General features: G+C 36.0%; 1 protein-coding gene and 1 non-coding gene across 5 annotated transcripts in view; both read left to right on the top strand.

Annotated features, from left to right (window-relative positions):
• ATF7IP (activating transcription factor 7 interacting protein) overlaps nucleotides 1-24,047 on the top strand; it is a 115,387-nt gene that overhangs the window by 53,130 nt on the left and 38,210 nt on the right. For all 4 annotated transcript variants that reach the window (XM_019744727.2, XM_019744729.2, XM_019744728.2 and 1 more), the window contains exons 3-6: nucleotides 990-1,070; nucleotides 8,846-8,991; nucleotides 10,706-10,843; nucleotides 18,779-18,844. In XM_019744727.2, coding sequence (XP_019600286.2) covers nucleotides 990-1,070; nucleotides 8,846-8,991; nucleotides 10,706-10,843; nucleotides 18,779-18,844 — 431 coding nt within the window. The remainder of the gene's footprint in view (nucleotides 1-989; nucleotides 1,071-8,845; nucleotides 8,992-10,705; nucleotides 10,844-18,778; nucleotides 18,845-24,047) is intronic.
• Nucleotides 10,198-10,304, top strand: LOC141570335 (U6 spliceosomal RNA). Its single transcript, XR_012494327.1, has one exon. It is a non-coding gene; the product is annotated as a U6 spliceosomal RNA (small nuclear RNA).

Raw genomic sequence — 24,047 nt, 5'->3', positions numbered from 1 at the left:
AGAAATGCCATATCAAAATCTTTATGTAGTGCTATATGCCTCATGACTGCTTATGTAATTGTTTTGCAGAGAATGATGAAACATAGCATTCTTTCTTGAAGGCACTGAGGAAGCCAGTTGTAGTGCTGTAAGGGGGGGAAATAGAAACCCAAACATTAATGATTTGTTCTTCTCTCCCATTTAACGACTAAGTTAGTTAAAGAGATATAGATTGATTGGCAAACGGCTATTTCTGGTACGTCTGGGATTTTATTTGTTGTAGCAATACAGTTGTGTAGCTATGACTAGCAATATTTTTTGGAGTACTCTTTAATTGTTATATTTTATGTGCTTCTTGTGAAAATAACCTTTCTGAACGTTACTTTCTTCATCTGTGTGATGGAAAAAATACATGTATAGTGTAGGATTATATTGAGGATATGGAGTAATATATATATGTCAAGCATCTAGCTCAGTTGTTGGCACTGGTATCAAAGTAGCTATTACTTTTCAGTAAATATCTTTAGGATAGCTTTTCCATTCCTCTTTTATGAACTGTTCCATACCGTTGAAATAACATAATAATTCAACCTGTCTGGTCAAACTATTCCATGTTTTGACAGTGGTTTGCCACTAATTTGTAATTTTTTTGAAATTGTCACAATCACTATTTTAGTTTTAGTAATCGAATATAAGGAGTCTAAGTGTTTTATGGTTTTTTTCACATTTTATTAATCTGTTGGTGAAGTAAATTACTAAGCTTCTTTGTTTTAAAAATCTGTACTGTTAAGTTTTTTCCATGTTAAGAGTTTATTATGAATTTGCAGGAACATTTGAAAGTAGACTTCGTCATTCATATCTACCAGTTCATGCTCCCTTTTTCTCAAAATTTCACATTTTTGAGACTCTGATTTCATAAAAGATTATTAACTGGATGGTTACACCAAAAGTATAAATTATAATGAGCTGTTATGAATTCTAATGGAAGTAAGTTTCTGTTTTTGTTACAGAAGTAGAAAGTAATGAAAAGGACAGCAAACCTGAGGAAGAAGAGCAAGTAATACATGAAGATGAAAGACCCCCTGAGAAAAGTAAGCATGTACATAAAACTGTACCATTTTAAAAAATACGAATTCATTGTTTCTACTTTTAAAGCCACAGAATATATTTTCTGTCTTATGAGATGATTGTAAAATTTTGCAATTTAAGCCACTCTTAAATCATTTTGTTAGTGGCTAACCAAAGGACCTTTGAAAGTATTACTTTATGAACTTCAGTGTTTTGTTTATTTATACTTTTCATTGTTCCATAAGAAAGATTTAAGCGTAATATTTGGTAAGGTACTATCTGACTTTCGTGAGAGAAATTGTTTAAGATTTATGTTTAGAGCATGGGACTCAACAGTTTTGTCTGGGATGATATACTCGGAAGTGAATGATAGTATGTGTCTCAGTCTACTTAAGGCTGTTAAGCTTCGTGGAAGGGAAAATGAAGGGATTGAGTGTCATTAGGTTTATAGGAAGATCATTGCACTAGAAGTCAGGATGCCTGGGTTCTGTAACTCTCCTCCTCATACTGCTCTCCCTGTATGACTATGTACATTATGATTACAAGAGAAGTCATTGAGTAGAACTGGATATTTTAAAAGGCACATCGATACGGATATAGAGTGAAGTGGAGAGGGATAGGTATGATCACATAAAGACATTTGCCTTCAATAAGTGTGGAGATTTTAGACTCTTCACTGTTTATGTATTGAAAAAGAAACCAGATAAAATTTGCTTGTGATCCCATGAATGTTATAGAAATTTTCCAAGTGAAGATCTTTGTATATCTATTCTTTACCAAATTTACTTTTATACTGACATTTTTATTATTTTTATATGTTTGAAATTCATTAAGATAAGTTAAGAATAGCTATTATTGTTATTTTCCTAAGGCTGATGATTAAGAATTTTTCCTAAATTTACGAGGAGGAAGAATTAAATAAAACTAGTCACAGTTGTTAGAAATCTGTGATATGAGAATGAATACTGAGATCTGTGATATGATAATAAAAACTATTTTGTCAGAGTATTCATGTGCATTATAAAATTTAAGTGGAATGAATATCAGGTGATTTTTTCTCAATATTCATATTTTTACGTTAGTCTCCATTTTTTTAAATTAAATTTATTGGGGTGACAATTGTTAGCAAAATTACATAGATTTCAGGTGTAAAATTCTGTATTACATCATCTATAAATCCCATTGTGTGTTCACCACCCAGAGTCAGTTCTCCTTCCATCACCATATATTTGATCCCCCTTACCCTCATCTCCCACCCCCCTCCTGCATTATCCTCTGGTAACCACTAAACTATTGTCTGTGTCTATGAGTTTTTGTTTCTCATTTGTTTGTCTTGTTCTTTTGTTTTTGGTTTATATACCACATATCAGTGAAATCATGGTTCTCTGCTTTTCCTGTCTGACTTATTTCGCTTAGCATCATACTCTCAAGATCCATCCATGTTGTCACAAATCATCCCATATCATCTTTTCTTACCACCAAATAGTATTCCATTGTGTATATATACCACAACTTCTTTATCCATTCATCTATCGAAAGACATTTTTGTTGTTTCCATGTCTTGGCCACCGTAAACAAAGCTGCAATGAACATTGGAGCACACGTGTCTTTATATATAAATGTTTTCAGATTTTTTGGGTAGATACCCAGGAGAGGGACTGCTGGGTCATATGGTAATTCTATTCGTAATTTTTTGAAGAAGCTCCACACTGCCTTCCATAGCAGCTGCACCAGTCTGCATTCCCACCAACAGTGTATGAGGGTTCCTTTTTCTCCACAGCCTCTCCAACACTTGTTACTATTTGTCTTGTTGATGATAGCCGTTCTGACTGGGGTGAGGTGATATCTCATTGTGGTTTTTATTTGCATTTCTCTGATGATTAGTGATGTTGAGCATTTTTTCATATGTCTATTTGCCATTTGTACTCTTTGGAGAAATGTCTCTTCAGGTCCTCTGCCCATTTTTCAATAGGGTTGTTTTTTTGTTGTTGAGTTGTATGAGTTCCCTGTATATTTTGGATATAAGCCCCTTATCAGAGGCACTGTTTGCAAAAATCTTCTCCCATTCAGTTGGTTGCCTCTTTATTTTGTCGATGGTTTCTTTTGCTGTGCAGAAGCTTTTAAGTTTCATATAGTCCCATTTGTTTATTTTAGCTTTTACTTCCCTTGCCTTTGAGTCAAATTCATAAAATGCTCTTTGAACCCAAGGTCCATAAGTTTAGTACCTATGTTTTCTTCTATGCACTTTATTGTGTCAGGTCTTATGCTTAAGTCTTTGATCCATTTTGAATTAATTTTGGTACATGGTGACAGATAGCAGTCCAGTTTCATTCTTTTGCACGTGGCTATCCAATTCTCCCAGCACCATTTATTGAAGAGGCTGTCTTTCCTCCATTGTATGTTTTTAGCTTCTTTGTCAAAAATTATCTGTCCATATTTATGTGGTTTTATTTCTGAGTTCTCAATTCTATTCCATTGGTCTACATCTGTTTTTCTGCCAATACCATGCTGTTTTGATTATTGTAGCCCTGTAGTACAAGCTAAAGTCAGGGAGTGTGATACCTCCAGTATTGGTCTTTTTTCTTAAGATTGCTTTGGCTATTCGGGGTCTTTTGTGGTTCCAAACAAATCTGATGATTTTTTGTTCTATTTCTTTAAAAAATGCCATTGGGATTTGATGGGGATTGCATTAAATCTGTATATTGCTTTGGGTAATAAGGCCATTTTAACTATGTTGATTCTTCCAATCCATGAGCACGGAATGTCTTTCCATTTCTTTGTGTCTTGTTCAATTTCTTTCAAAAATGTCTTAAAGTTTTCAGCATATAGGGCCTTCACATCCTTGGTTAAGTTTATTCTAGCTAGGTATTTTATTCTTTTCGCTGCAATTGCAAAAGTAATTGTTTTTTGTATTTCTTTCTCTGAGATTTCATTGTTAGTATATAGGAATGCAATGGACTTTTGTACATTGATTTTGTAGCCAAGAACTTCACTGTATTTGTTGATTGTTTCTAATAGGCTTTTTGGTGGAGTCTTTAGGGTTTTCTATATATAGTATCATGTCATCTGCAACGAGTGATAATTTAACTTCTTCATTCCCAATTTGGATGCCTTTTATTTCTTTCTCTTGCCTGATTACTCTGGCAAGGACTTCCAACACTATGTTGAAAAGCAGAGGTGATAGGGGACAACCCTGTCGTGTTCCTGAATGTAGAGCAAAGGGCTTCAGTTTTTCACCGTTAATTATGAGATTAGCTGAGGGCTTGTCATATATAGCTTTTATTATGTTAAGGTATTTTCCTTCTATGCCTGTTTTATTAAGTGTTTTAATCATAAATGGATGTCGTATCTTGTCAAATGCTTTCTCTGCATCAATTGATATAATCATATGATTTTTGTCCTTTATTTTGTTTATGTGATGTATCACATTGATGGATTTGCGGATGTTGAACCATCCTTGTGCCCTGGGGATGAACCCCACTTGGTCGTGATGAATAATCTTTTTAATGCATTGTTGTATTCGATTTGCTAGAATTTTATTTAGGATTTTTTCATCTGTATTCATCAGAGATATTGGTCTGTAGTTTTCTTTTTTTGTGTTGTCCTTATCAGGTTTTGGTATCAGGGTAATGTTGCCCTCATAAAATGAGTTACGGAGTACTGTCTCTTCTTCAATTTTTTGGAAGCATTTCAGCAGGATTGGTATTAGATCCTCTTTGAAGGTTTGGTAGAGTTCACTAGTGAAGCCATCTGGTCCCGGACTTTTGCTTTTGGGAAGGTTTTGGATGACTGATTCAATTTCGTTACTGGTGATCGGTCTGTTTAGATTTTCCAGTTTTTCATGGTTCAGCCTTGGAAGGCTATATGTTTCTGAGAACTTGTCCATTTCTTCTAGGTTATTGAATTTGGTGGCATATAGTCCTTTATAGTATTCTTGGATGATCCTTTGTATTTCTGTGGTGTCCGTGATAACTTCTCCTTTTTCATTTCTGATTTTGTTAATTAGTGGCTTCTCTCTTTTTATCTTAGTGAGTCTAGCCAAGGGTTTTTCAATTTTGTTAAGCTTTTCAAAGAACCAGCTCTTTGTCTCATTAATTTTTTCTATTGTCTTATTGTTCTCTATTTCATTTAGTTCTGCTCTGATTTTTGTTATTTCCTTTCTTCAGCTGACCTTGGGGTTCACTTGTTCTTTTTCTAGTTCTTTAAGGTATAACATGAGGTTATGTATTTGGGATTTTTCTTGTTTTTTGAGATAGGCCTGTAATGATATAGATTTCCCTCTTAAAACTGCGTTCGCTGCATCCCAAAAATTTTGATAGGATGTATTTTCATTGTCATTTGTTTCTATGTAACTTTTGATTTCTCCTCTAATTTTTTCTTTGACCCAGTAGTTCTTTAAAAGTATGTTGTTTAAGCTCCATGTATTTGTGTTTTTTCCTGTTTTCTTTTTGCAGTTGATGTCCAATTTCAAAGCCTTGTGATCAGAGAATATGCTTGATGTAATTTCAGTCTTCTTAAATTTGCTGAAGCTGATTTTGTGTCTCAATATACGGTCTATCCTTGAGAATGTTCCATGTACACTAGAAAAGAATGTATAGTCTGATGTTTTAGGATGAAATGCTCTATATATGTCAATTATGTCCATTTCATCTAATATGTCATTTATGGCTCCTATTTTGTTATTTATTTTCTGTTTGGATGATCTATCCATAGCTGTCAATGATGTATTTAGGTCCCCTAGTATAATTGTGTTTTGGTCAATTTCTCCCTTTAGTTCTGTTAGTAGTTGCTTGGTATATTTCGGTGCTCCCTGATTGGGGGCATAAATATTGATGACTGTTATGTCTTCTTGTTGTATAGTCCCCTTTACCATTATGAAATGTCCATCTTTGTCTCTTGTTATCTTTTTCACCCTGAAGTCTGTTTCATCTGATATCATTATGGCTACACCTGATTTTCTCTGGGTACCATTTGCTTGGAGTGTCAATTTCCACCCTTTCACTTTGAGTCTATGCTTGTCCTTGTAGCTGAGATGTGTCTCTTGGAGACAGCATATGGTTGGGTTTAGTTTTTTGATCGAATCTGCTACTCTGTGCCTTTTTATTGGTGAGTTCAGTCCATTTACATTTAGGGTGATTATTGATATGTGAGGATTTCCTGTCATTCTATCTTTAGTTTTCTGGTAAGGCTGTGTCTTCATTCTTTCTTTGCCTTTTTGTTGTTGTGTATTATTTCTGTGTGGTGGTATTCTATGATGTTTCCCTCTGTTTCTTCTTTTATTACAGTATATATTTCAGTTCTGGATTTTTTTTGAGTGGTTACCATTAAGTTTATGTAAAAGAAAATTTGATATTTAGAGTATTCCATTTTCTTCAGCATGCTTACTTTCTCCATTCCCATATTCTGGTTCAGGCCTTTACTTTCCCCCTTTTTATGTTTTGGTTGCCACAAATTGTCCCTTTTGATGGTGGTCGAGTAGCCTTCTTTAGTATTGTAGTGCAGGTCGTGTATTAGAAAATTCCTTCAGCTTCTGTATGTCTGGAAAGGTCTTTATTCCTCCTTCATATCTAAAAGATATCTTTGCTGGGTATATTATTCTTGGCTCATAATTTCTGTCTTTCGATAGTTTCAATATTTGGTTCCACTCCCTCCTGGTTTATAGAGTTTTTGCTGAAAAATCTTATGATAATCTAATGGGCTTTCCTTTGTAGGTTACCGTCTTCTTTTCCCTGGCTGCCTTGAGGATTCTTTCTTTGTCGTTGATTTTAGACAGCTTCAATACAGTGTGCCTTGGAGAAGGCCTTTTGGGACTGAGGTAATTAGGTGTTCTATTTGCTTCTTGGATTCAAGGATGCAGTTCTGTCCACAAGTTTGGGAAGTTCTCATCAACAATTTGTTTGAATATATTCTCTGTTGCCTTCTCTCTTTCTTCTCCTTCTGGTATGCCCATTATTCTTATATTGCTCTTTCTGATGGAGTCAGAAAGTTCTTGTAGAGTTCTTTCATTTCTTTTAAGTCTCAAGTCTCTTTCTTCTTCCATCTGTGTAATTTCCTGGTTTCTGTCTTCTATGTCACTGATTCTTTCCTCCATCTGGTCAGCTCTACTACCTAAGCTGGTTATTTCATTCTTAATTTCTTCTATTGAGTTCTTAATCTCCAGAAATTCTATTTGGTTCTTTTTTAAAATTTCAATCTCTTTCGTAAAATGCTCATGTTGTTTTTTGATTGTGTTTCTGAGTTCATTAAACTGCCTTTCTGTGTTTTCTTGCATCTCATTGAGTTTTTTCAGAACTGCAATCTTGAATTCTCTGTCATTTAAGTCACATATTTCCATATCCTTAAGTTCCTTTTCTGGAGACTTTTCACTTTCTTTCTGAGCTGTCTTGTTTCCTTGGTTATTCGTGGAAATTACTGATTTATTATTTCTCTTCCTAGACATCTACAGAAGTGGCTTCTGCAGCAGGTTGATAGGAAGAGGTCTTTCTTTTGTTTTCCAGAACTTGTTGGTAGAATGTTTCATTTTCTCTCCGACTGCAGCTTTTTTTTTCTCTCTCATACGGTAGTGCTATGTTTTCTCTGCACTATTCCAGCTTCTCATACAATGGGGGCATTCCCTGGGAGAAGGGCTTCTCCTCTGTTAATAGTTCGCCTGGGTCACAGGGCGCAGTGTCGTGTGGGTATGCAGAGAGCTTTTGAATTTCCAAAGCTCTTCCTGCACCAGATTTAGACTCTGTATATTTCAGCAGTTCTGTTTACTCCTGCATGGATCCGCCCAAATAGCTGGGGCCAGGGGCGGGGTGAGTTGTGAGATGTGTCCCAGAGCAATGGCGGCGACCACCACCATAGGTGGTCCTGCTTCCACAGCTCCCTCCACTTTGCCGGAATTAATTGGGCTGCAATTCTGTGTCTGCAGTCTACAGTTCTCAGAACAGCAAATATTCTGTTCTTTTGATCTGACACTGCTGCTGTTTCGCTTCTAGCATTGAGCAGGTGGGGGCGGGGCGAGCTCTGGAAGGGTAGGGAGGGGGTGGCTAGTCTCAGTGCCTAAGGCTTCCGTTCTCTGCTCGGCAGTGAGGGCTTAAGCCACCGTTTTCAGCCTTCTTCACTCAGTCTTTTCAATGACGTCTCTGCAGTGATCATTGTGTTCAGCCGTGTTATATGCTGCCCCTTCAGCCCTGTGGGCCATAAGCGGAGCCCTAGCAGTCCGAGTTCTTCCCTGTCCCGCAGCTGCGGTAGTTCCTGGATGCAGTGAGCTCGGAGCAGCGATCTCGGAGCATTGAGCTAGGTCTGCATCATGCGCCAGTGCTGCTCCGTCTCCGTCTCCGTCTTCGTCTCCGCACTTCTCCCTTCACTCCTCCCCGCTTGCGCGATTTGCCCACCTTTAGGTGCATTCAGTAGTGGGCCTCTTCGTCTTCCCTGTTTGCTGTACAGGAAGTCCTTTATGGAGTTATTGTTGTTCGATTAGTTATAAATTCCAGGGGAGCTTTACAGAGGCTCACCTCACGCTGCCATTTTGATGACTAGAAAAAAAATTCTCCATCTTATGAAGATTTCAAGGATAAAATGTTTTGTGTTTACATTGCTTAGTCATTAGGAAGTTCTTATTTTGCATATTGAAAATCGTTTCCATTTCAAAGCTAAATGCTGCCTATCAATTTTTTTGATCTCAAAAATAATTCATAAAATAATTGAGAATGCTATTGTGATATCTTAAGATAATATTTTGCTAAGGATGGAGAATAGATATTAAGGTCTATAATAAAAACACCTGATTGGTTATTATGCTTTTTGTTCTCAGTTGAATTTTCCAGAAGAAAACGTTCTAAATCAGAGGACATGGACAATGTACAGTCCAAACGCCGCCGATATATGGAAGAAGAATACGAGGCAGAATTTCAAGTAAAGATTACAGCCAAAGGAGATATTAACCAGAAGCTACAAAAGGTATTATAGATTATAAAGTTAAAAATCATATTAAGTAAAAAGGACCACGATGTTTATTCTTCTAGGTTTTAAATTATTCTGTATTTTACTGACATACTCAGGTTTTTCATAGAAAAGAGAACTTGAAGAAAGTGGTCGAACTTATTATCATTAATTAATTAATTAATTAATTATGTATTTTTTACTGGGGAATGTTGGGGAACAGTATGTTTTTCCAGGACCCATCTGCTCCAACTCAAGTCGTTGTTTTTTCAATCTAGTTGTGGAGGGTGCAGTTCTCTAGCCCATGTGGGAATCGAATTGGCGACGTGGGTGTTAGGAGCACTGGGGCACTGTGCTCTAACCACCTGAGCCAACTGGCTGCCCCAGTAATTTAATTTTAAAATTCCTTTTGATTTTTTAAAAAGCTGCATAATTTTGTTTTTTAGATATGGTAGTAATTATCAAAATGGAAGAGAGATGTGATGATTTGTTTTTATTTCCTTTAGTAATAAAATTGAATGTTAGTTTTCAGATTTTTTCTTCTATATTGAACTTGATTCTAGTGGAAACATTAGAGTCTTATATGTAACATTTTAGTCTTTATAATAAGCTGGTTTCATGGTTGTAAGTCCCTACGTTCTAAAATCTTTGTTATATACTTTAAGCTTGGTATTAAAAATGGTCGGGACAAGGCTTAAGGAGAACTAGGAAAAAGGAGTATGTAAAGTACAGACTTTGGAAACTAACCCCAACCCCTATACCTGCTAAACTAAAAGTAGAACTGAAAAACGCAATATTTAATATGTTTTTCAAAATGTTTTCACGAATGTTTATGACAAATGCTTTTTTAAGAGAAGAATATGAAACTCAGGTGAAATTAATTTTTCATCGTCTTACAGATTTAATAATGAAATTAAAAATAATCTAGGTTGTAGACCAATGTTCTTCCACTAAGAGGCAGTGAGAAAACTGGCTTTTTTTCTCCCAGTCTTTTGTATTTGTCATATGGTGATAAATAATGTTTATTTAGTTTCTTATAGAGCTTTTTGAAATATGAAGATAGTTGTGTGAAAGAATTTTGAAAACTTTTTTGTGTACCAGAGTTTACTCCTAGTCTAGAACAGTGTTATTCAAGTATGGTCTGGACACCATGTGTCCTCTTTGTTATGGGTCCATAAGGAGATAAATACGGAAATTGAGAGTAGGCATTTAGAAATGTTTTATGTGCTCGCTTCGGCAGCACATATACTAAAATTGGAACGATACAGAGAAGATTAGCATGGCCCCTGCGCAAGGATGACACGCAAATTCGTGAAGCGTTCCATATATAAAAAAGAAATGTTTTATAGAAATTTCTTAGTGCAGTGACATTCTTAGTGTATCACAAAAACATCATCTGCAATAGATTAGAAGTTTTAAAACTGGTCTTTTCCTTTAACTGATTTTCTTTAAATCATGACAGAGGGTTTGAGAAGAAAATATTAAAACTTCAATTTTAAATTAGTTTTCACCATCTGGAAATTTTCTACTTTTTGTGTATATTATTCTTTTGCAGTAGATACACGTAGAAATTCAGACTTTAGCAGATAGCATTGTGTTATGGATGCCAACATGTTTTTTTCACTAAACTAAATACATTAGTATTATTGTATTAGTACTAAGAGTATGTACTGTTTGCTTCTTTCTGAAATTTATTCTTTGCTCTGTGTAACAAAGGAATATATTTCTTTAGGTTGTCCAGTGGTTGCTGGAAGAAAAACTGTGTGCACTGCAGTGTGCTGTGTTTGATAAAACTTTGGCAGAATTGAAAACACGAGTGGAAAAGATTGAATGTAACAAGAGGCATAAGACAGTTCTTACTGAACTACAGGTTTGTACACTGACTTGAATTATATAGCTGTGTGTCATCATTTTTACAACTTATTTTTTGTGATATAATACATTTAACTTCAAAATTTTAGAAGAGGAGCCTCTATTAGTTTGCGAGGGCTGCCATAAAAGAGGAACCGTAAACTGGGTGGCTCAAACAACAGAAATACGATATTGTCTCATAATTCTGAAGGCTAAAAGTCCTAGAACAAGGTGTTAGCAGCTTTGGTTATTTCTGAGGGCTGTGAGGAAGAATGTTCCTAGTTTTCTAGTTTCTGATGGTTTGTCTTTGGTGTTCCTTGTCTTGGAAAAGCATCACCCTGATCTCTGGCTTCGTCTTCACACACGTTTGTGTGTGTATGTGCTCACATCTCCCCTTTCTACAAGGATACCAGTCATTTGGATTGGGACCCCCTCTTCTCTGGTGAATTATTTCTGCAACAACCCTATTTCCAAATAAGGTCACATTCTGAGATACTTGGGGTTCAGAAATCAGTATAGAGCTTTTGAGATACAAAGTTCAACCCATAACAGAACCTCAGAAATTACCTAACTTAGTCCTTCTTAAATATTTGTTTAGTCATTGAAGAAAGGCTCATTTCATCTAACATGTCATAAGTACTAAATATTTGTTGTAAGTCATTCATTTTATATCAGTCAACTTTCTGCCATGCTTTAAAGACATTAGTTTATTAATCTATATTAATAATTACTACTTTTCATTTTATATTAAATATATATTAACATACAATGCCAGAATTTCTAAATGGCTGAATGAGAACATGATAACATGCTGTAGTTATTCATTTTATTCCCAGATGAAGAAACTGGAACTTTTTATCGGTCCATTTATTCTGTCATAAGTAAATGTGTGGTTTCTATTAGGCTATCTGAAATATGAACATAGTCTACAAATGCTGAGTTACAAACCACTTTTAGAACCTTATTTTACAAATGATTGGAAAGTGGTATATGAAAATAAAGTCATTGTTTCCCAATTATAAAACAAATTGCAACCAAATGTGACTAGAATTTATGTATTATATTTCTCAGCCTAAAAGTTTTCTTGGTTTCATATTGTTAATTTTGCTTGAAGTGAAACTTGATTAATAAGTTTTTTTGTAGTAATTATGTAATGCACTATTTAGAACACTTGTCCTGTTTCTTACTTTTAGCAGGTCTTTCTATATTGATAGTGTCTGATTATTAAACTTAATTTACTACTGTTGAGAATTTTGAATTAAAACTTGAAAATACTTGAAGATTTAAAAGAGTAATTTCATTTCATTTATTGTCTCATCAGTCCCATGGCCACCACTATGATTTGTGTTTTTAAAACCTGAAAGTTTGACTTCTATAGTCTCACTTACGGTGCAAGTGCAGATCTCTTAACATTTAGTAAACCTTTGCCTTGGATGTGTCTTTGTAGCCTCAGAATCTGAATCTTTCTAACACCAAACCAATCTTTCCTTTGCAAATAAACCCTCCTTCCATTGTTGTTCTTATTCACAATTCTTGAATTCTTGGAAAAATCTTCAAGGAATGTCATCCCATTTTTTCTCTTATTGATAGTTTTTGAGTTCTTGGAAACTGATTCCTCTCGATCACTTCCCATATACAGTTAGTTGCCTAATTACATCTTTTTTATTTCTTATAAAAGTCTACTTCGTCTTTTCACAAGGCCATCACTACCCAATTCCTTAATTATAGTAACAGCCTTTTACATAACTCCTCTGGTACTACTTTTTAAATCCTTGCTGCTCCTTCCCAAGCATTGTACTCATCTTTCTAAAATACTGCTTATTTCATTCTCCTTCATGTAGTCCAGGTCCCTCAATTGTGAACCAGTTTAAATCAGTATTCATTTTCTAATTTTTAACTTAGATCTCCTAGTTTTTGATCCACTTTTCCTAATACCTACCAGTTGCTTCACTGTCCTTTAAAGTATCAGTCTTCATAGTATATTTATTTCTTTTGACTTTATATTGTTTCTCCCATTCACTCACCCATAATGATTTGCCCTTAGCATGGCATTTATTTAAATTTTACTAAGCCCAGTTTAGTTCCTGTATCTTTCTGTGTTGTTCTGATATTTAGCTTTTATGGAAGTAAAATTCAGATAACAAAATAACTGTTTTAAAGTTTACAATTCAGTAGCATTTAGTACATTTACATTGTTGTGTGACCATCATTTATATCCAGTTCCAAAACGTTTTTCATCCACCAAAAAGAAAACCTGTGTCCATTAAACAGTTACTCTCCATTTCCTCCCCATTTCCTCCTCTCCCTAGCTCTTGGCAACAACTCCTGTGTAGCTGGTCAAAGTGAGACCCGTGTGTCTTGCTAAGTGGCCCCCAGCTTGGTGTTAGTGGTAGACCACCTAGGTTGGTAGCATAGCCTCTCCCAGGTGCCTCTAAGCCCCGTACAGGCAGCTACCAACCACAGATCACTTTGTAGCTCCTACCAGGTGGCCTGGGCCCAGCACAGGCAGTGCCTGACCTAGGCCTGCACTGGAGCCCCTTCCAAGAGTCCCCAGAACCAACATACCCAGTGACCAGCTTCAGACCACACCAGAACACCACCCAATTAGCTCCACACATGACACACAGAAAGGGTGGACTTGGCAGGCAACAGAGCCCTGCTGCAGTGAATCCCACTCCATGGGGTCAGTCCCCACACAATAGCTCAACTGCAGTTATGGCCATTCCTCACAGCCACTCAGACTGAGGGCCAATTCCATCCGTTGTGCCAACGGCAATCAACTCTCACCTGCAACAGCGTGGCACACACAGTACACACAAGGGACACCCCTGGAGCATTTGGCTCAGGTAATCAGGGAGTCTGTATCACTGTGCCCCATAGGACACTTACTACATAAGGCTACCATGCCAAGACTAGGAGATAGCAGATCTACACAATACATAGAAACGAACACAAGGAAGCAGCCAAAAGGAAACAGAAACATGTTTCAAGTGAAAGAACCAGACAGAACTCCATAAAAAGAACTAGACGAAATGGAGGCAAGCAAATCTAGATACGGAGTTCAAAACACTGGTTATAAGGATGCTCAATGAGATTAAAGGAAGAATAGATGAACTCAGTGAGAACGTTAGCAAAGAGATAGTAAGTATTTAAAAAGGACACAGAAACTATAGAAAAGAACCAGTTAGAAATGAAGAATACAGTAAATGAAATGAAGAATACATTAGATGGAATCAACAGCAGATTAGATGGAGCAGAGGATTGAATTAGCAATTCGGAAGACACACAATTAGAACAGCAAAAAGAAAAAAAAATTTAAAAATTGAGGCTCGATCAAGAGACCTCTGGGAAAATATCGAGGGTACCAATATTCACATCATCGCATTACCAGAAGGAGAAGAAAGAACGAGGGATTGATAACCTATTTGAAGAAACGACTGAAAACTTTTTTAAACTGCAGAAGGAAATAGACATACAAGCCCAAGAAGCACAGAGAGTCTCTAACAAGACAAGATGAACCCAAAGAGGCCAACACCAAGACATCATAAGCAAAATGCCAAAGGTTAAAGACAGTCTTAAAAGCAGCAAGAGGAAAGCAGTTATCTACAACAGAGCTCCCATTAGACTGTCAGCTGATTTCTCAATGGAAACTGCAGACCAGAAGGGATTGACACAAAATATTCAAAATGATGAAAAGTGAGGACCTACAACCAAGATTATTCTACTCAGCAAGGCTATCATTTAGAATCAAAGGAGAGATAAAGAGCTTCCCAGACAAGAAAAAGCTAAAGGAGTTCACCACCACCAAACCAGTATTATAAGAAATGTTAAAGGGGCTTATTTAAGAAGTGGTAGGAGGAGAAGGAAGAAAGAGGAGGAGGAGGAAGAGGAATCAAACATATGAATAACAAAATGGCAATAATTACATACCTGTCAATAATTTTAAGTATAAGTGGATTAAATGCTCCAATCAAAAGACATAAGGTAGCTGAATGGATGAGTAAACAAGAGCCATACGTATGCTTCCTACAAGAGATGTCAGATCAAAGGAAACAGGCTGAAAGTAAAGGGTTGGATAAAAATAGTTCATGAAAATGGAAACAAACAAACAAAAAGGCTGGAGTAGCAATACTTATATCAGACAAAATAGATTTTAAAACAAAGGCTGTAACAAGAGACAAAGAAGGATATTAAAAATAGAACTACCATATTACCCAGCAATTCCACTTCTGGGTATTTATCCAAAGAAATCGAAAACACTACTTTGAAAAGATATTGCATCTGTATGTTCATTGCAGTATTATTTACAATAGCCAAGATACGGAGGAAACCTAAGTATCCATGGATAGATGATTGGAGAAAGAAGATGTGGTACATACATACAATGAAATATTACTTGACCATATAAAAGAATGAAATCTTACAATTATGAAATCTTACCATTTATGGATGAACCTAGAAGGTATTATGCTAAGTGAAATATGTTGGACAAAGACAAGTACTATATGATTTCACTTATATGTGGAATCTGAAAAACAAAATAAATGAACAAGCAAAACAAACAAACTCATAGATACAGAGAACAAACTGATGGTTGTCAGATGGGAGGGATGGTAGAGGGCTGGGTGAAAAAGGTGAAGTAATTGAGTACAAATTGGCAGTTAGAAAATAGTCATGGGGATATAAAGTTTAATATGGGGAATACAGTCAATAATATTTTAATAGCTATGTGTGGTGTCGGGGTTACTATACTTACTGGGGGGGATCACTTCGTAAGTTATATGAATGTCTAACCACTATGCTGTACACCTAAAACTAATGTAATATTGAATGTCAACTGTAATTGAAAGAAAAATAACTTTTTTAAAGGGCTATGTGATTGTCCAAAACTACTTTAGCCAAGTCAAGTGATTGTTGTTGGGCTGCTATAGCTTTGGCTGCAGAGTTGAATAGCTGTCATAATGTTAGGGAGAGATTTCTGACCACACCTTCATTGTCAACTTAATCCTACCCGCACCTTCATTGTCAGCTTAATCCTACCCAAGAGTTGAAAGCTTTCTGTATGTAAGCAAACTGGGAATCACATAGGAGTACACCTCCTGGATGTTCCCATTTAAGGTGTCTATGGAGGTTCAATGGGGTAGACCAATGGGAAGCTTCTGATTTGTTGTGGGTGTCAATAGGGACAGCTAAATGGTGCCAGTAAGCATTGACTTCCAGTTCGCCTGCTATCTAAACATTCATATGGCCAGGAGAAATGCCATCCACCATAGACAAGTGAAACCAGGTGGAGCTCAGAGGACTCCAGCTAAAGCATAGGTTATTGATGGCGTCATTACCTGGAATTTCCTGATTGGCCTTTTCAAGCCAGTGGTCAGACAGAGTTGGGTGACATTCTGTGAGGAACTGTCTAACCTTAAAGGAATCTTTTCTAAATGCCCTGTAAGAAGGTGTTGCCCTGTAAAAAGGTATTACCTTTTTTGTGTTTCCCTTGAGTGCACGGATTGTATTCAAATAAGGATAGGAATGTGGGAGGGTGAGGGTCGGATGAGTAAAGGTGGAGGTTTTCAGTTGACCTGTATGGTTATGGCTGGGAAAAGGTTGAAACAAGATCTGGGAACATCTGTCCACAATAGTTTAACCTGATAGGTAATATCTATAGGTTTGTGGGTATAACTGACAGTGGCTTTTGGGACTAAAGAGAGATTGGTTACAGGTATGACCCAGGGATCTCTGACATAATGCACAGTTAGGTGATAGATCCAACAATCAGAAATGTTCCCCTTCTTGCAGTAGATTGGGAAATGCTGATGAGATTGTTGTCTTTCTTAAGAAGAAAGGGAGAAAATAAGATAAACCACAGGGAGAAAAAGGTATACAGGCCTGGTCCTGTCATCCTGGGAAAGCTGTTGTCTACATCAGTTCCTGAAAATCTTTATTTTCAGGTTACCAGTTGGTATGCAGGTCCAGTCAGAGTTTGGTGCTTTCTTTAGATGTGACATGTGAATCTAACAGTCTGTTCCTTGGAGTTTGGAGGCACAAGGGTTGGCTAGCAGTACCTGATTGGGCATTCTTAGCAGGGTAAAAGAGCATTTTTGGAGATGTCTTTTCCAACATTGCAAGGTGATGTTTAAGGCCTTGGTCTACCAGGAATGTGCTGTGGAAAAATTGTTTTGCTAAAGCGTGGTTATTCTCGGCAAAAGCAGTAAGGCATTTATAGTATTGAAGGATATCTCCTTTTGTTGGCTGTGGATCAAAAGAGGTGGAGCTAGATCTGCATGGCAGATACTGTAACTATGTAAAGATTTATGTAAAGGTTTGTGGTTTCCAAAAGGGGTCGACCTGAAATTTAGAAGGTCTAATAGTGCTTTTAGCCAAGATATTTGTAGTGTCTCTACAAATTTTGCCCATTGAGTCTTAATGATGCATACTCTGAAATACAGTATTCCATTGGTTATGATTTATAAAATGCCATTTCAAGTGGTTTAAATGAAAATAGCCTTTTCACTTTTTTCTTTTAGTCTCTCCTCCTCCCCCTGCACCCTAAGTAAATCTGTGGCTTTCTAATCCAAGAGACGGTTTGGACTAATGGGATACTACATATCTATTTTTTTACTACTAATATTTTGTTATTATGCCAAACTTGGTGCATGATTACCTCTTTTATTCAGACAGAATTATTTCCTAAGTGATTCCTTGGTACGTAAAGAAGTTTCTGGTTTGCCTAGTTTGCTAAACAAGGCCCAGTATGTCTAAATCCCAACAATTATGTGACTTGAATAGCTACCAGTATGCCATTATCAAGAAATTATAGATATGCCTAAGAAAGAAACCAAGAACAAATGAAATAGTAGTAATCAAAGATATGATAATAGAATATGACTTCCCTAAACTAAAAAAAAAAAAAAAAAGTGACTGTTTATAGAGTTTTTAAAAAATCTCACAGAATACTTGCCAAAATAGAGACCCAACCTTAGACACATTATGGCAGATATTTTGAATTATAATTTAGAAAAATTGTAGTCCAGCATGCAGACACTTCTGATTATGGCGAACTACTGTTTGAGCAACGTTGACCAAAGTGTCCACTTGTGTGCATTGTTTTTGGCACCCCCAGTATATGGGATGCCAGCTATTCAAGGAAAATGAGACAAAGAACTATAGCTCATAGTAATTGCGTTTTTGAGTGCTTAACTTCCTGCCAGACACTCAGATCCGGGAGGCCTTGCATAGTAGCAAGTCCTGCTTCTTCTACTGTGGTGTTGGAACAGTTTACACGCTCATCACAGAAGTCTACCCAACAATGTCTGCCGTGATCAGAAGTGTCTGGATGCTGATAGTAACCACTTTGAGCACCTCTTGTAATTGCGGAAGTCAAGCATGACTTGTTTTCATCTTTTGTTATCGGTATATATTGAGTATTACAATTTTAATAATTTTTTTCCTTTCTTAAAATGTGTGTACATTTTTTTGGCACCCTCTGTATGTATGACCAATGGTAGGTAGTAATTCAGTATATTATAAATACACCCATAAGTAGTATTGGCAAAGGATCTTTTATGACTTACAGATGTGTTTACTACATAATTCTCTGTGAGAAAGTTAAGTGTGGTTACAACTATGTTAAAAAATAATAAAAAACACTAACATACATATTCAGAAATGTACTTGTTTGTGACAAACATCCACAGTACTAGGAGGAAAAAAGCAAACCTTCAAAAAATAAGAGCATTTACCTGTGGGTATCAAGTTCAAGAGTCATTTTAGTTTTCATTATGATTTGCTGTAGCTTCCAAATATGTATTTTACAATCAGCCTGTCATTTTATTTATTTATTTGCTGATAGCTATCTTTTAAGGATCTTGTTATCTGTGTGTTTCTTATTATGTATGCATGGGTTCCTTTTTAATGCCATAATGTCACTTGATTTCTGTTTCGTTTTTGCTTTTTTTAGGCCAAGATAGCCAGGTTAACCAAACGTTTTGGAGCAGCCAAAGAAGATCTTAAGAAAAGACAAGAAGTAAGAATTCCTATTCTTGCACAGTTAACATTTAGCTCTAAGTGATAATCTTAGGAAATGCTGAGTTAGGAGGAAACTTCCTTTATTACTGATCTGAAATTTGCTTTCATACTACACTGCCTGTATGTTTCTAGCCCTGTGGCTCTATAACTAATTATTAACCATTTCTTAATCCTCAAATAATGTTTTCATATTTCAACACTTATATTAATGAATTTTATGTTATGGCATTCTTGCAGCTGTATTTTCTATCCATCTTTAAAATTACATTTTTTGGGATTTGTCTTCCATGTTTCTTTCTTTTTACGTTCTTGCCAGTGTCCTAGTCTATTCTCTTATCATTTCCTCCAAAGTATATTAGTATCCACTACCTCCAGTAGCCCTGTTCGCCTCTTCTTTCTTACTCTATGTATTAATAGTTAAGTCCAGACAATCGCGTACCATAGCATAAACTCTAGTCTATGGCCTAGCTTCACATTTTGATTCCATAGTTACTCTGTAGTACATATTTTTAATAAATGTTTGTATGTCACATTATAGTTTTCAGTTGGATTTCTTTCTCCTCCTCTTAACTTTTTCCTCATTTGAGTAAGTTAAATTTCTTTGTGTCCTGATACCACCATTGTCTGGCACATGTAAATTGCCAATAATATTTATTTCAGTAGTAATTATTATTTCTATAGGATTTTTCTAGCTTGAATCATTTTGATATTTTCTTTACTTTAAAAAATTTATTGTGAAACAATTATGGACACTTGGGAAGTTGCAAAACTACATAGTTGTACAAGGTCTAACAATTAAGTTTGCGAACTTGCCACCGTGCGCTTACATTGGCAGCACTGTACAAACAGCTCGATAAGGTTTCATAATCTTGGTATATCAGTGTCTCACAGCTGTGTTTGTGTCAACATGTGGCTGTGTCTTGCTGAGTAGCCTTCATTATTGTTGCGTGTTTTTGTGTGCTGTTGCGAGAATATCTGAACTGGAATTACAGCAACAAACAAACATTAACTTTCTTGTTAAACTTGGCAAGAGTAGAAGTGAAGTCAGGGACATGTTAGTCCAAGTTTATGGGGATAATGCCATGAAGAAAACAGCAGTGTACAAATGGATTAAACGTTTTTTTGAGGGGAGGGAACGCATCACTAATGAAGAGAGGTCAGGGCAACCAGTAATGAGCAGAACTGACGAAAACATTGCAAAAATTCGATGAATTATGTGTCAAAATCATCGGCTGACTTTGAGAATCATAGCAGACCAAGTAAACATCGATATAGAAATAGTTAGGAAAATCTTAATTGAAAATCTTGGTATGAGAAAGGTCTGTGCAGAAATGGTTCTGAAGGAGTTTACCGATGAACAAAAGCAAAGGAGAGTCGAAGTTTACCAAGACCTTTTGGAGAAGCAAGACGATATTTTGGGCCATGTTATCACTGTTTGATGAAACATGGGTGTACCAATACAACGCACAGTGGAAGTCAGCCAATTCTTCACAACCAAAAAATTTCCATCAGTCCAGATCAATAGTCAAAATGATGTTGTTAACCCTTTTTGATAGCAGAGGGATTATTCGTTATGAATTTATACCAACTGGACAGTTAACCAAATTTACTATTTGGAAGTGCTGAAAAGGCTGCATGAAAAAGTTGGACAAAAACGACCTGAGCTTTTCACCAGCAATTCATGGCTTTTGCATCATGACAATGCACCCCCTCACACGGCACTGTCTGTGAAGGAGTTTTTAGCCAGTAAACAAATAACTGTATTGGAACACCCTCCCTACTCATCTGATCTGACTGCCAGTGACTTCTTTCTTTACCTGAAGAAAAAGGAAATATTGAAAGGAAGACACTTTGATGACATTCAGGACATCAAGGGTAGTACGAGGAGAGCTCTGAAGACCATTCCAGAAAGAGTTCCAGAATTGCTTTGAAGGGTGGACTAGATGCTGGCGTCAGTGCATAGCTTCCCAAGGGGAGCACTTCGTAGGTGACTGTAGTCATATTCATCAATGTATGTGGCACTTTTTCTAGGATGAGTTCGCAAACTTAATTATTGGACCTTGTACATAGACTTCTATGAACCCTTCACGCAGCTTCCCCCAATGGTGAAATGTTACATAACTGCAGTACAATATCATAACTAGGGAATTGGTACAATTCTGTTCATTAGATTATGGACCCTATCACTTTCCCCCAATTTTTACATGACTCTATTGTGTGTGTGTGTGTGTGTGTGTGTGTGTGTGTGTGTGTGTGTGTTTAGCTCTACATAATTTGATACATGTACAGATTTGAGTCCACCACAAGATATAGAACTGTTCCATCACCATAAAGGGACTCCCTCATGCTGCCCTTTAATAGTTTCAACCTTACTTTGTTCGTTCCACCCCCAACCCACTCCCTGTCCCCTGGTAACTGCTAACCTGTTTTCCATGTCTGTGTTGTTTTTACTTAACTTTTTAAACTGGTTTCTCTTTTTTTCTTGAGCAACTTACAGTTGATTTTTATCGTTGTTCCATGCAGACAAATCTCATGAATCCTCATTTGGCCATATCCAAAGTTTTTTTAAATTATAGTTTTCTTCAATTATGTAATTATCTGATTGTAAACTTGGCATTTTAAACTTTGTTTCCTTGTCATAGTGTAAAAATAAGCTATTATATTAGAAAATTGGTATAAACCTTTTTTAAGCCATTTGTATTTGTTATGCTTGAACCAAACGTCAGGCTTTGAAATTTTTTCATAATTTTGTCAGTATGAATTTTCATTTTTTCCCTTTCTTCATTGTGTCTGAGCTTGGGTAGTTTTCCAGTGTTTGTGCTTGTCAGATTTCTTCTCAGTTCTTGTTTATTTAGTGAATGGCAGTAAGCAGAGACTTGAAGGAATACAGATGAAAATGTTACAATTCCTGAAAGGCTTGTTTTGGAGAGCTGTATGTAGTATGGAAACAAGGAACAATAAAAAAATATGTAATTCCTGAAGATTGGAAAAGATTAATTTGAACAGTTAGAGTGTGTTGTGCTAGAAGAAAAATGTTAAGGCAGTCTTCAATCTTTCAAATTTTGTTTCTTCCTTAGATTAACTTGTAGACAAGGCCAATTTTAAATTTTAAAACTTCGACATCTTTCTACCCATTATTGTTAGTATGTTCTTCTTGTGAGTGAGATTCATAGAAATCTCAAGAATTTTGTTCTTTCATGTCTGTTTGCTATTAAGATCACATTAATAATCTAATCTACAGCCTTATGACTGATATCTCTAACTTTCATCATTTCTAGTTCTTAGTGTAAGAGAAATGTCAAGATATTTGTCATCTTTTATCTATGAAAAACAATGACATAATTGATTCTCAGTCAAATTTTAGATTAAATCTAAGTTCCTGCATTTTAATATTTTTTATTAAAAAATTTTTTTTATTTTAATTGTGGAAACATAACATAAAATGTACCATTTTAAATTCAACCGTTCAGTAGTGTTAACTATATTAACGTTGTTGAGTAACAGATCACTAGAGCTTTTTCATCTTGCAAAACTGAAACTCCATACTCATGGAACAACAACACTCATTTCCCCCTACCCTTAACCCCTGGCAACCATCATTGTACTTTCTATTTATATGACTTTGACTGCTCTAGATGTCTTGTAAGTGAAATCATTCAATATTTGTTTTGTGTTTTCTTTTTTTTTGTGATCATCTTATTTCACTGGGCAAAATGCCCTCGGATTTCATGTGTTGTAGCATGTGACAGAATTTTCTTTTTTAAGGCTGGATAGTATTTCATTATATGTATATACCACATTTTCTTTATCCATTCATTTATTGATGGATATTTGGGCTGCTTTCATTCTCTGGCTCTTGTGAATAATGCTGCAGTGAACATTGATGTGCATGTATGTATCTCTTTGAGATCCTGGTTTCTAGTCTTTTTGGTATATATCCAAAAGTGAAATTGCTGGATCATATGGTAATTCTATTTTTAGTTTTTCTGAGGAGCCTCCATAGTGTTTTCTACAGTGGCCACACCACTTTCTGTTTCCACCAGCTGGGAACAAGGGTTCCAATTTTTCCACGTCTTGCCAACAATTGTTATTTTCTGTTTTGTGATAGTGGCTATCCTGTCACATATGTGAGGTTGTATCTCATTGTGTGTGTGTGGTTTTTTTTTTTTTTTTCTTTTTCTTTTTTGAGGAGGGCACAGCTCACAATGGCCCATGATTGAACCGGCAACCTTGGTGTTATTAGCACCATGCTCTGTCCAACTGAGCTAACCAGCCACCCCAGCTAATTGTGGTTTTGATTTGCATTTCTCTAATGATTAATGATATTGATCATTGGTCAATGATCAATAGGCTTGTTGGCCTGTTTGCATACCTTTTTTGGAGAAATATCTGTTCAGATCCTTTGCCTAGTTTTTAATCAAGTTACCTGATTTTTCAGTTGTTAAGTTGTAGGAGGTCTTTATGTATTATAGATATTAACCCCTTATCAGTATGATTTGCAATTATTTCCTTCCATTCCTAAGTTTCCTTTTCATTCTGTTAAATATTACCTTTGACGTGAAGTTTTTAAGTTGGATGTATTCTCCTTTGTCTATATTTACTTTTGTTGTATGTGCTTCTGATGTTGTATCCAAAAAATTATTGCCAAACCCAGAGTCATGAAGCTTCGCACCCTCCACCACCACCTTTATTTTCTTCTAGGTATTTTATAGTTTTACGTCTTTAGGTCTTTAATCCATTTTGAATTAATTTTTGTGTATGGTGTAATGATCCAATTCAATTTTTTGCAGTTGGATATTCAGTTTTAACACCATTTGTTGAAAGACTTTCTTTTCTCTACTGTGTAGCCTTGGCTCCCTTGTCAAAAGATCATTTGTCCAAATATGTGAGATTTTATTTCTCAGCTCTCTCTATTCCATTTGTCTACATGCCTGTCTTTGTGGTAGTACCACACTGTTTTGATTACTGTAGCTGTGTGTTGAGGATTTTTGAAATCAGGAAGTGTGTTGATGATTTTTGCATCTGTGTTTATCAGGGATATTAGCCTGATTCATTCTTGGTAGGTTGTATATTTCTAGGAATTTATCCATTTTTTCTAGGTATCCAATTTGTTGGCATATAATTGCTTGCAGTAGTCTCTCACGATTGTTTTTGTTTCCATGGCATCAGTTGTAATGCCTCTTATTTGTGATTTTATGTAT

The sequence above is a fragment of the Rhinolophus sinicus genome, linkage group LG02, assembly GCF_036562045.2.
Source record: "Rhinolophus sinicus isolate RSC01 linkage group LG02, ASM3656204v1, whole genome shotgun sequence".
Classification (NCBI taxonomy): Eukaryota; Metazoa; Chordata; class Mammalia; order Chiroptera; family Rhinolophidae; genus Rhinolophus; species Rhinolophus sinicus.
The sequence above is the reverse complement of the archived record's forward strand: the minus strand, read 5'-3'. Positions and strand labels throughout refer to the sequence as shown.